Genomic DNA, 12,113 nt, shown 5'->3' with positions numbered 1-12,113 from the left:
ATCTATCTATCTATCTATCTATCTATCTATCTATCTATCTATCATCTAGTCCTAGTTGCAATATACGATACAAACATCTTTGTTTTTTGTATTTATTTTTTTTTAGCTCTATTCAAATTTTATTAATTTGAATTTTGGGTTTACATTGTTTTGGTGAGCATTCATCACCAGGTAAAATACACCAGTAGTTGGGCTCCTCTCTGAACTGGACGTATTTTACAATTTCTTCAAAGTAAACATGTATTGAAAATCAATGTTGGAAAGTAACTGTATATTTACCGATGTATAGACTTTTGAGTATTTCCAAATGCTTCTCTGCAAAATTTCACAAGTGAAACGATATTCTCTTTACACCACTACTTGACAGCTGTTTACCAGTTCCATTTCAGATTAGTATTTTCGTTCAAGACAAACACACATATACAGTATAATAACCATATAAAATAATACGTTGTTCCAGAATAAACCAGCAATTAAAACAATTAGAATATTCTCCAACTCAACCAACTGCATCAGCAGTGATCCACTTCTTATGTTTTGTTTTGTCCACAGTTTTGGAGCAAAGCCAGAAGATATTCACATTGAAGAAGCTGAAATCAGAGAATTTTGCCTTTTTTTGATAAGAACTACTTGAACCAATTAATCTATTATCAAAAGAGTTGGCGATTACTTTTGTGGTCGATTGCTAATCGATTACCTGTTGCAGCTCTAGTGTTCATAATGTGGGTTACAATAAGTGGGGATATTGTGGCAGGTGCACCTATTGGCCCAGCAGCGCCCTCTGGTGGCAGGCAGGCAGGCAGGCAGCCGCCCCGTCTGTGATGTCTGGGGTACAGTAACGGCACGGCAGGTCCCAGTTGTTGTTGAAAGGAGACGGGTTAACAATAACGGCTCAGTGTTTCATACACTATTCACATTTTTCCACAGCGGGAACCCCTACATTCGTCCGAGCCACGGACGCAAGCTCTCTTTCGGCTCTCTGAGAAGAAAAGGACTTGCTCCATCAGTTATCGGACAACACCGGCGGCGGGGTTTTTTTGTCCCCCCCCCCCCCCCCAGTCCGTCATGGCGATTGCCCACGTAGCCACGGAGTACGTGTTTTCCGACTTTCTGTTGAAGGACCCCGCGGAGGCCAAGTACAAGGGGCTGCGTCTGGAGCTGGCGGTGGACAAGATCGTCACGTTCCTGGCGGTGGGGCTGCCCTTGTTTCTCATCTCGCTCGCTTTCGCCCAGGAGGTGTCCGTTGGTGAGCAACCTCTCAGTTTAGAATCATGTAGAAATATTAAAGAAAAACACAGGTCCGGTAAGTCAGTGCACATCCTGGCGGAGCTGTCTTTGTCTCTTCATCATCTTTGTCTGTGTTTTTAATTGAAAACCACACTCAGATGCAGTGATGATGGGCACAGTGACATTCATGCATGTAGCGGTTTACATTCAGCACATGGCCAGAGAGAGAGAGAGAGAGAGAGAGAGAGAGAGAGAGAGAGAGCAGCGTGAATGCTGGAGAAGGTGTGGTCCAAGTCTCCACCCTTCTGCTTCACCCACCCAGGGTGTACTGCTGCTGCTGATGATAGTGTGCTGCTGATGCTGATAATGATGATGATGATGATGATGATGGAAAGACAAACTCTTCTACCTGCACTGTAACCAAGCCCTCACAGATAAGCCGCTGCCACATGGACTGACTGGTGTCAGGAGAATATCTCACACAAACAAACAGATGGTGACCCTGCTCACTCTTGTCCTCAGGACGCCCTCCTTGGTGTGAACACACAATGCAGCATGTTTGACTAATCTACACAGTCTTCAGAGGCCACAATGGCCAGAGTCTGTTGTTGTTATTATTGTCTGCCATAGTACTGCCAGTCCTGCTAAAGATGTCATGTCATCGCAGGCTCTGAGAAAACCTTTATCGTGCTTCTGAGACAGAAAGACATTTCTATTAAATACCACATCCATTTCACAACCACAAAGGGTGAGCCACTCAGAGGAAGAGGATGGTTCCATTAGAGAAATATGGGGTGTGGATAGGCGTTTTTTTTTCTCACAGCAGACATTTTGACTTTTCATAGTGTGTAAAGCCTATAGGTTTTAAAAGTGTTTTTGTGTCATACATAAAATTAAAGTTTACTAAATCAGGTGTTGCTAATAACCCATGTCTCAGGGTGACAGTGAGACATGAAAACAAAGAAGCCAAATCAGCCATCATTCATTTTATTATTTACAATTGTGTTTTTCCTACTGTGCCATGTCAAAATATCTACAAACAGAGATGTTGCCTGTTTTCATACATCAGAGTTCAGACGGCAAGTCTGACTGCGAGACACAATATGATGAATATAGACATGGATGAAGCTGAACTAGAGCCATCAAGTGCATTGTTTTCTTTATCTCATATGTAACAATGCAAGTTGAGCAAACTAAAGTCTGATTGTTGTTGGCTCCTAATAGACCTGCAACAATTAACTAGATAATCAATTAGATGAATACTCACATTGCGGTGGTTCTGGCTTCACCCATGTGAAGTTTGGACAATTTTGTCAGTATTAAATTTGGTAAAAATTATATTATTTTTGACAAATGTTTGAACAAAGAAAAGCAATTTGAAGGAAGGTTTATAGACTAAACAACAAATTTAGGAAAAATTGGAAGATTAATTGAAAATTAAAATTAGTGTTAGTTGCAGCCCCTGCATGCATTAAGCATAAGCATTTACCAATGATAATAATGCCCCTCACAAACAAAGGTTGACTTATTTTATATAACTGGTAGCACTGTGACTAATACTGTACTTTATAGCACTGATCGATGATGGATTTAATGTCATCAATGGAAAAATCACAGAAGATATTATACGATATACACCGATGACTATCTCGGTCATTTGTGAATTGCACATGCCTGAATGAATTGTACCCCCACAATGGGGCATAGTGTAATTATTGACACAAGTAGGCTGACAACAGCCCAGCAACCAATTAGTCCATGAGTGCAGAGGACGGGCGACCGACAACTGTCGCACTCCCTGTTTGTTTTAGCTGATTTACCAAAAATGCCTGTCACCTGATTCGTAACTCTCCTCGTCCAGGTACCCAGATCAGCTGCTTCCCTCCCACTAACTTCTCCTGGAGACAGGCTGCGTATGTGGACTCTTTTTGTTGGGCTGCAGTGCAGCAACAGGCCGACAGTTCCCCGCTGTGGCTGCACAAGGTACAGTACAGACGTCACGTCAGCGAACACTGCCAGGGAGAAGGATGAGAGATGAAAGTTTGATGTGGATATTGTTGGGATTTTTAAGCTTTAATGCTGTTCAGAATTAATAGTATTAATCAATTAAAGAATGGGCTGCACGGTGGTGTAGTGGTTAGCACTTTCGCCTCACAGCAAGAAGGTTCTGGGTTTGAATCCCGGTTCAAACCAACCAGGGCCTTTCTGTGTGGAGTTTGCATGTTCTCCCCATGTATGCGTTCTCTCTGGGTTCTCTCCGGGTTCTTCCTCCCACAGTCCAAAGACATGCAGAATGGGGTTAGGTTAATTGGAGACAATAAATTGACCGTAGGTGTGAATGTGAGAGTGAATGGTTGTTCGTCTCTGTATGTGGCCCTGCGAAAGGCTGGCGACCTGTCCAGGGTGAACCGCACCTCTCGTCCAATGTTAGCTGGGATTGGCTCCAGCCCCCCCGCGACCCTTAAATGGATAAAGCGGTAGACGATGGATGGATGAATTAAAGAATGACCAAACATATATCCATAAATATCCCAAATTAAGGCATCCAAAGCTGCTCTAAAGATGTACATGTGACTGCTTCTCTATGTGTCATTACATTTTCTTAGCACGCTGACGAATGGGTTTTGAAACTATAAATACACTTTTCTCAATTAGTGCAAAAAATGCGTATATATATATTTATATATAAATGAAAGTTGGATTTTTGTCTTCTTTATCTAATGTGTTCTTCTATTCTGTCTTCTCCTTCCTGTGACTGACTCAGTTCTTTCCATACATCCTGCTCCTGCTGGCCATCCTCATGTACATCCCGGCCCTCTTCTGGCGTTTCACGGCAGCTCCGCACCTCTCCTCCGACCTCAACTTCATCATGGAGGAGCTGGACCGCTTTTATAATCGGGCCATCAAACTGGCAAAGAATCTGGCGTCCAGCAAGGATAAGCCAGAGGACACCCAGAGGTAAACGTCATGTGATCCCTGCCGCCAGTTTCAATCACTATTTCCCTCTCAGACATTTATCCCCCTGCGCGCCAACATAGCAAGCATGGCATTGTTTTCGCCTCTGTGTGTGTGTGTGTGTGTGTGTGTGTGTGTTGTGTGTGTGTGTGCATTTGTGGACAAAATAACTCAGCAACGCATGGACAGATTTTTACCAAGCATGGTGGGATTATTACTTGGGAGGGAATCTCCAGCGAAAAACACATTTTCCAAGAAATTTCTGCAAATGACAGCTAGAGAGGTAATCTATAGGTTGTGTAAGATAAAGAGAAGGCTTTGTTCACAGGGGACTTAAAAATATTCCATAACTTACCCTGTGTAGATTGATCCAAGCTGTCTGTTTCTTGCTGTGTGTCTCTTTCAGATGATTATGTTATTGTCGTGTGTTTCTCTTCTCTGGTACATTTTATTGTATTCATTTTGAAACAACTGATGTGTTTTTATTTCGTGCTGAATGCCCATGTGCCTTGATTCTACGACAGTGCTCTGGACCTGACTGAGGGCTGCTTCAAATACCCTTTAGTGGAGCAGTATCTGAAGACCAAGCGCTTCTCTCACGGCCTCGTGGTGAAGTACCTGGCGTGCCGGGGCCTGACCCTGCTGATCCTCCTGCTGGCCTGCCTCTACCTCGGCTTCTACATCCAGCTGGCCTCCTTCACCGACGAGTTCCCCTGCGACCTGCGAACAGGAGTGCTGAAGAACGACAGCATGGTGCCGTCTGCCGTCCAGTGCAAGCTCGTCGCAGTGGGCGTCTTCAGGCTTCTCAGCTACCTCAACCTGGTGGTGTATGTGCTTCTGGCTCCGCTGGTGGCTTACGCTGCTCTGGGACCAGCACGTCAGAGCTCCGGCTTCCTCCGGCCTTACGAGATGCTGCCAGGATTTGGTGCTTTGGGTGTGGTCACGCCCTTCTACAACGACCTCAGCATCTATCTGCTGTTCCTGCAGGAGAACCTGAGTCAACTCAAATCTTTTAAGTGTCTGCAGGTAGGTCACAGGACTGTTACTGTCGGACCAGTATGGTGGTTTCACACAGTTCACTAAAATGTTTTATTTACAGGTGCTTGAGTTACTGCAAGAGGCTGGTGACGAGGGGTTCGACACCATGTGCCTGCTGCAAACCCTGGGTCAGGTGAAGACGGACGTTTTAGACAGTAAGAATACGTGCTCGCGCAAGGACAACAAGGACACTAACATAGCTGAAGAATGAATCCTCTCAGGTGAGGGAGCACATTACATTTACTTGGTTGTGTTGCTTATGTTTCTGTTAAGTGAATTTGCAGCACAGTGCATGCCAGCATCTGTGATATAGGTTGATGATGTTGTGGATTTAAACTTTTCTTTCCTTCAGACCTCTCTGGCTCGTTAATAAATAACTGATCCAGTGAGGATAAGCCCTGCTGTGATGGAAAAGAAGAAATGGGAGTTGACCATGTGCACTTATTTTCATGCTGCATTCTGCTGGTGGTGTTTTAAACCTACACATGTGTAAACAGAAATGGCCTGTACTCATTTGCACATTATGTAGTTCGGCCAAAAGACATTTTACCTCTTAGATGTCATATTTCTAATGTATGTGAGTAGTTCCTGGGACAAGGGACTCAGGTCTGAAACAACACTTACAAAAACATTCCTGTGTTTTAAAAAATGTTCTTGTTCTATGTTACATGTTACTTTTCTCAGGATTTGAAATGCCTTCCAGTCATTATTTACAATATAAGCCATGGTTGTTAGACTGAAATAAATTTTCCAGGTGCAAGAGCCTTCTTTTCAGATTTTTGATAAGTGTTTACAGTGCTACAGTTTAGGCGGGGAATGTAGAGGATGTAGTGATCCGTGGACTTTTGTCCACCCAGAGTAGGCTTGAAAAAGCATCAATGTTAGGTATTATTAGAACCACTGGAGATCATTCATGTGGACTGGAAAGCATGTGGTTATGTATGAGTATGTAAATGTGATATTAACAAGCTTTGTACTGTAGGTGCATGTTGAAAGTGAAGCAAGACCCTGATTTTGTCGAAACTGACAGACTGATGGCAGCTCTGTATTTTACATGAAGGTGTGAATGAATTTCAAGAAATGAAACGTTGACATCAATTATTGTCAGAGGTAAGACCTTCCAGGCTGTCATGGGTCCTTAAACAATTAAATAATGTTTTTTATCTGAACTATATCATTATGGGGTGTTTCATTTCATTTCCATCCTTTAGTAATACTATAGTACATATCATATTAGTATTCTAATGTCATATGTGATACACATAATAACTATAGTAGATGTAGGTGTTTTTTATAAACTTTTTATGGGAACCAAAAAAAGGACGTGTTTTGTTTATTTATTTGCAATGAATGCACAACCATTACCCTAACCCCTGTTTTGCCACCTAACATCACAATCAATCCTACATAGTAAAATTTTTCATAACAGATCATCATTATGTTAAGCACTTTACGGTGTTCCTCCATTTGTTGCTCCAAACCTTCCACATGGTTTCCATCCAGTGCAATCAGCCTATCCCAATGGTGTGTCTAGTACAGGCAAGTTATCCCAAAAAGTGCTAAAAAGTTACATCCATGCAACGTAATGTAAGGCAAATTATTATATTGCAACGAATATGATCATATAAAGTTCAGTTTTAGATGGGACTTGATCCTGAGTCTATAATACACTGGATTAACTTTTTTGTGGATAACATTAGTGCTTCTAATCTGCTCTTTTGTATCTGTAAATGAGGCGAAAGAAATTTTTAGAGACACCTCACAAAACTATAACTGAAGTCAGATACTAATCTTCCACTTGCTTGTCCGGTGGCACCTCATTGTTGTTGCTGCAACAAGGGAAAACAACGGCAGGCGGTGGCGTTGAGTTTTCTTTTTCCCGAGCATATGATTGGATAAAACTCGCCGACGTCATCTGCGCCGTCCAATGGCGTTCGAGAACCGAAGCTTCGTTTGTATTTGATTGGCGAGTCGAGTTCCTTCTTAACCGGTCGTATCGTAATCAAGAGATTAGTTCGCACAATACGTTTGATGCTCAAAAGGGACATTTATATCACTTAGGAAATCCGTTCCGTTTACCATCGGTGTGTCGTGATCGCCTCGTCCTATGCAGGTGAGTCCGCCCGGTCACCGTGTCACATTGTTTTGGGGGAAACTCACACAGGCTAAGTCGCCTTGCTAGCTACGTTAGCTTAGCCGACCAACTGAAGGTATGAAGGTGCTTGCTGAAGTTATGTGCAGTTTCCGTTACACCGCTGTTCGCTTCTATGCACTTCCTGACTTTACGTTGTGTCACTCGCGGGGAGGTGTGTTAGTTATCACGTGTCTGGGCCACAGTGTTCGGGGATAAAATGCACGTCGGCGACGACCAACCGCGTTAGCATCTGCTGTCAGAAACAGTTTGGTGCTTTGCGAGTTGCAGCGCATCAGTAACGGCTCCAATACGATCTGTGCGTTCGTCAGGTATCTCCACCCCATCATTCTGACTCGGAGCAGACATGGTAGAGCCAACGACAGCGCACAAGTTCGCCTCCCTCGAAGAGGAGCTGGGCTTCTGGAAGGAGCAGGCGGACAGACACCAGCAGAGGTAACACACTCGCACGATGAAAAAACACGATCTGCCATAGCTACATGCTGTCAGTCCCCGTCATAGAGGACGTGGAAAACTCATGTGATCGCCCTCTCGTCCCCCAGGGCCGACGAGGCTCAGGAGGAGCTGCAGGAGTTCCAGCAGATGAGTCGAGACTACGAAGCGGAGCTGGAGACGGAGCTGAAGCAGTGCGAGGGGCGAAACAAGGAGCTGCTCTTCAGCAACAACCGACTTCGCATGGAGCTGGAAAACATCAAGGTTGGAGCAATAGACCTCATCCTCGACAGAGCTCCAGATTGTGACTGACACACAGACACAGACACAGACACTGTACCTTCTCCCAGACAGAGAGGCGGACAGGCAGACACAGACATGCAAGCTGACCGCCTCCGGCGAACACATTGTCTCATCGCCACTAGGGAGATTGCTGCCCCGCTCTAAGCAGCTGACTGCTATTTTTGTTCAGTTCATCTGGGGAAAGAACATTGATGGAACCAGCGGAAAAACAAGATTGTGCTGATGGCTAAAGGAGCCAGATGAAAGAACATGAAGTGTGTTGTTTGTTTTTTGTGCCTCAGCTGCTGTCTCAACAAACACACAAATCCTCTTATTAAGATGCGCTGGCGGCCCGGAGTGGCTAATAATGTTCACCACGACTCAGCAAAAAAAGTGGCACTGTAAGTTAACCCGATGTCCCGTGTGATGCTTGCAGGAAAAATTTGAGGCGCAGCATTCGGACGCCTTGAGGCACATCTCAACCATGGAGGAAGATCTGGCACAGACCACGGCGGTGAGAGATCACCTGCAGAAATACATCCGAGAGCTTGAGCAGTCCAACGACGACCTGGAGAGGACCAAGAGGTCAGTGTCTGAAGAAATCTGATGTAACTGTCGCACCAGTTAACTTAGCAGTTAGACCACAGTGTGCTAAACCTATACACACACACACACACACACACACACACACACACACACACACACACACACACACACACACACACACACACACACACACACACACACACACACACACACACACACACACACCAAATCCAGCTCTTGTTACCTTTAAGTCGGTTCGTCCTCTCTGTTGGTTCCAGGGCGACCATCATGTCACTGGAGGACTTTGAGCAGCGGATGAACCAAGTCATCGAGAGGAATGCCTTTCTTGAGAGCGAGCTGGACGAGAAGGAGAACCTGCTCGAGTCCGTCCAGAGGCTCAAGGATGAAGCCAGAGGTAGACGCGCAAAAATGTTCACTCACTGCGGCTTCTAAGGTTTACAGCAACGGACTCAGTGGTTTTTGATAGTGGATTTAAAGGTTTTGGAGAAAGATTGTTTCTCTCATTGATGTTGTCATTTTTTTTCACTGCATTGGCTGGCTGCTCAAACCCGCAGCCTCGGGTATGGGAGACGAACGCGCTAACCATGAGGCCCAAACCCCGGAGTCGTAACGTCATTCGCTAGCACGTCTCTTGAGGTGTCGGGGAGTTGATGTTCACAAACTGCAAACACAGTCTTGTGTGGTGCCCTCTGCACCATTTTTTGTTGTTTTCATTTATAGAGCTGAGCAGAAAAACCTGAATTCTTTTTGGCATACCCAGAAGAGACAGCTAGCGGAACGTGGGGAAATATTCCCAGATTTTTACAAAACGTGTATTCGATTAATACGCTAACTGTCCCTTTAAGTCAATAAATCCCATGACTATATTCTGCCAATTCCTCATGTTTTCCCCCACAGCTGATGTTCTGTATAGTTGTATTCTTCTTCTATATATACACTACATACAGTGCCAATTGTGCTGTTGTCAGTGGCAACCTTTTTATTAGAGAATACTCTCAATTGGGAGTCTTGGTATTTAAGGAGAGTCAAATGATTGTTGCTTTCAGTCTTTTGATGTTTTTTGGGGGGGGTTTAAAAATTGACTAGAATTTGCAGAATGCAGAATTAGCATGTCAGCAGTCAGCTTGTTTTTGGCTGTAGACCTTGTGTTGTGTCTTTAAAAATAGACACGATCTTTTACTGAACTAGGTCCTTGACATTTTCTCGTTGTTACATGAATTTTAAATTCGAACCTTTGCGTCAATACAAAGCTGATGTGACTTGTTTGAAATTTTATTCTACATAATGAAATGAAAACAATTGTTTTTAACACGTGACAGTTAGAATCTCAGTCATTGATCAAAAGCTGACCCGGACCCTGTTTATCTCTCTCTGGCAGATCTCCGCCAGGAGCTGGCTGTACGTCAGAAGGACAGACGTCCGTCCAGCAGCCTCGGCAAAGACACAGATCGAACAGATCTGCCGTGCGCCTCGGCTGCTAATCCATCCTTCCCCATCACGCCCTCCAAACCGCTCAGCTCGTTCGCCACACCCCCTGCCTCCAGTATCCGACGAGGTGAACAGAACAAGTTTGAAGAACTACCCCAATAAATAAAACGACCCACTTTGTTGGAATGCACGGTGTTTACCTGCTGCTTGCGTTGGTTCTGTTTCAGGTGACGGTCTAACAGGTACTCCACTCACTACGTCTGCTAGAATATCTGCACTCAACATCGTAGGGGAGCTGCTGAGAAAAGTCGGAGTAAGATATTTAATAATTCTACTACTCTAAATACTTCACAGACCTGTGTTTTCATTGAATAGCATTATTTCCAGTCTGGGGTTTTGCATGCGTGAGCTGACTGAAAATATTTTTGAAAATCCCTGCCAGAATCTGGAGTCCAAGTTGGCATCCTGTCGAGACTTTGTGTACGACACGCCTGTTAGCAGGCCTGCGCTTCCAGCTGGTCCCGGTAGTCCCTCGGGTTTAGAAGCAAGGCCCGATGTCCAAACCGCCAGCATGAGCCCCCCTCCTTTGTACGACAGGTGAGGAAAAAAAACAGCGAGGAAGTCTAAAGTCTAACCAAAGGAAGAAATTATGTGTGTTGTCTTTTTGTTTCAATAATTACATAGAAAGTTAGTTCTTCTGGTTAGAGAGTATCTATCCCATATTTTTAACTTGTACCTTTGTCCCATATGTACAAGGGTGCGTGTTTGATCATAAGCTGTAATAGGATCAGTTGAGACATTAATGTTAGCACTGTGTGCAGTGATGCTAAATGTTTTGTTATCAAAAGAACACAATGTGTTTCGCTTTATTCTTCAGACTAACTGAATGTGTGAGCCTCGTGCAAGATTTTGAAATGATAAAAGGAAAATTCAATCGGGGTCTATGCTTGTTCTGTTGTCAGAGATGGTGTTTCCTAAATCTTGGCATTGGAGATGACAAGTGACACGTTATCTTGACCCTTGGGCACAATTATGAGAATAAGTCCCAGGTAGAAAACTACAGGAATCTTGGAGTAAATATGTAAATTAAGACACGTTTACAGCCGTTTGCATACAGTGTTGTTTATATTTTACAGGATCTGTCATTGTGAATAAAAAGTATTATTGACAACATCTTGTCTTGCAGTTTAGTGAAGCGGTTAGAGTTTGGACCAGCTCCTCCAAGAGGGTCCTCCCAGGGCGCCCAATCTCCACAGGGAGGAGTCAAGATCCTGCTATGAGACGCCCTCCGTCAGTAACCTCAATAACACCCCCCCTCCCCTTTCAATAAACTACAGCAATGGGACTTTGAAGTGAGCCGTCTTCCCTTGTCGCAACATGTCGACTGAACTATTTGAACAAGAAAGCCACTGTCCTAGCACATGCCCCACAATATCAGCACATGGACTTCTGCTGCCTCAGGCACCATATCCGTCATAGGAAACAGCGCTGCAGCTTTGTACAAAATCAAGAAATGTGGAACCTGCTGTTCACACTTTATCACATACTATATCTTTGACACTGTGGTCGGAAGGTGTCTGAAAACTACTCTGTGACAACTGCTTTCAGTGAAGGATCGAGCACAACGGGGCTTTTGGGACGTGGGGGTCACATTTGAAGGTGGCTGATGCATGTGCTCACGAATTAATTGAAGTAGGGACTCAAATTAGAGCAAGTTACACTTTTAACAGCCAGTAGTGAAACTGGTTAAGGGACCAAAAACCCCAGTGTCATTCATACAAAGATCCAAATGGGCAAATATTGTGTTTATGACAAAGTCCAAACCAAAGTTGTGATAAATAGGTGAAAACAAAAATAAAAGTGATGGGTTAAATGATATGACATGGTAAAAATTTCAGTGATTAACACATTTGTTCTTTATTCTTGAAACGATGGGCTTGAATAATGTAGTTCTAATAATGACTGACATCGATTGACTTGTAACTCACAGAGGCCGACTAGGGGCTAGAAGCTGTTGTTTTTTTTTGTTATT

The 12,113-nt window shown here is 44.0% G+C and overlaps 2 protein-coding genes across 2 annotated transcripts; both read left to right on the top strand.

Moving 5' to 3' along the window:
• The first annotated feature begins 41 nt into the window (after positions 1–41).
• Positions 42–6,389, top strand: LOC118312741 (pannexin-1-like). The gene is made up of 6 exons (XM_035637593.2): positions 42–1,246; positions 3,089–3,210; positions 3,992–4,185; positions 4,707–5,208; positions 5,282–5,441; positions 5,573–6,389. The coding sequence occupies exons 1-5, from the start codon at positions 1,066–1,068 to the stop codon at positions 5,429–5,431; spliced, it is 1,149 nt and encodes a 382-aa protein (XP_035493486.1). The 5' UTR covers positions 42–1,065; the 3' UTR covers positions 5,432–5,441; positions 5,573–6,389.
• Positions 6,390–7,171: 782 nt separating this feature from the next.
• Positions 7,172–11,959, top strand: LOC118312742 (nuclear distribution protein nudE homolog 1-A-like). Its single transcript, XM_035637594.2, has 9 exons — positions 7,172–7,333; positions 7,684–7,807; positions 7,915–8,068; positions 8,523–8,671; positions 8,911–9,047; positions 10,032–10,208; positions 10,309–10,394; positions 10,524–10,678; positions 11,268–11,959. The coding sequence occupies exons 2-9, from the start codon at positions 7,719–7,721 to the stop codon at positions 11,359–11,361; spliced, it is 1,041 nt and encodes a 346-aa protein (XP_035493487.1). The 5' UTR covers positions 7,172–7,333; positions 7,684–7,718; the 3' UTR covers positions 11,362–11,959.
• Positions 11,960–12,113: the final 154 nt, after the last annotated feature.

Source organism: Scophthalmus maximus, chromosome 8, assembly GCF_022379125.1.
Source record: "Scophthalmus maximus strain ysfricsl-2021 chromosome 8, ASM2237912v1, whole genome shotgun sequence".
Lineage (NCBI taxonomy): Eukaryota > Metazoa > Chordata > Actinopteri > Pleuronectiformes > Scophthalmidae > Scophthalmus > Scophthalmus maximus.
Note: the sequence above shows the minus strand (reverse complement) of the source record. Positions and strands in the feature narration are given on the sequence as shown.

Bases quoted from the DNA above. Each gene is read 5' to 3' on its own strand.
- LOC118312741 (XM_035637593.2), top strand. From the start codon at position 1,066: ATGGCGATTGCCCACGTAGCCACGGAGTACGTGTTTTCCGACTTTCTG. The intron at 1,247-3,088 runs GTGAGCAACCTC...CTCCTCGTCCAG, and splicing joins CGCCCAGGAGGTGTCCGTTG to GTACCCAGATCAGCTGCTTC. The intron at 4,186-4,706 runs GTAAACGTCATG...ATTCTACGACAG, and splicing joins AAGCCAGAGGACACCCAGAG to TGCTCTGGACCTGACTGAGG.
- LOC118312742 (XM_035637594.2), top strand. From the start codon at position 7,719: ATGGTAGAGCCAACGACAGCGCACAAGTTCGCCTCCCTCGAAGAGGAG. The intron at 8,672-8,910 runs GTCAGTGTCTGA...TGTTGGTTCCAG, and splicing joins GACCTGGAGAGGACCAAGAG to GGCGACCATCATGTCACTGG. The intron at 10,395-10,523 runs GTAAGATATTTA...AATCCCTGCCAG, and splicing joins AGCTGCTGAGAAAAGTCGGA to AATCTGGAGTCCAAGTTGGC.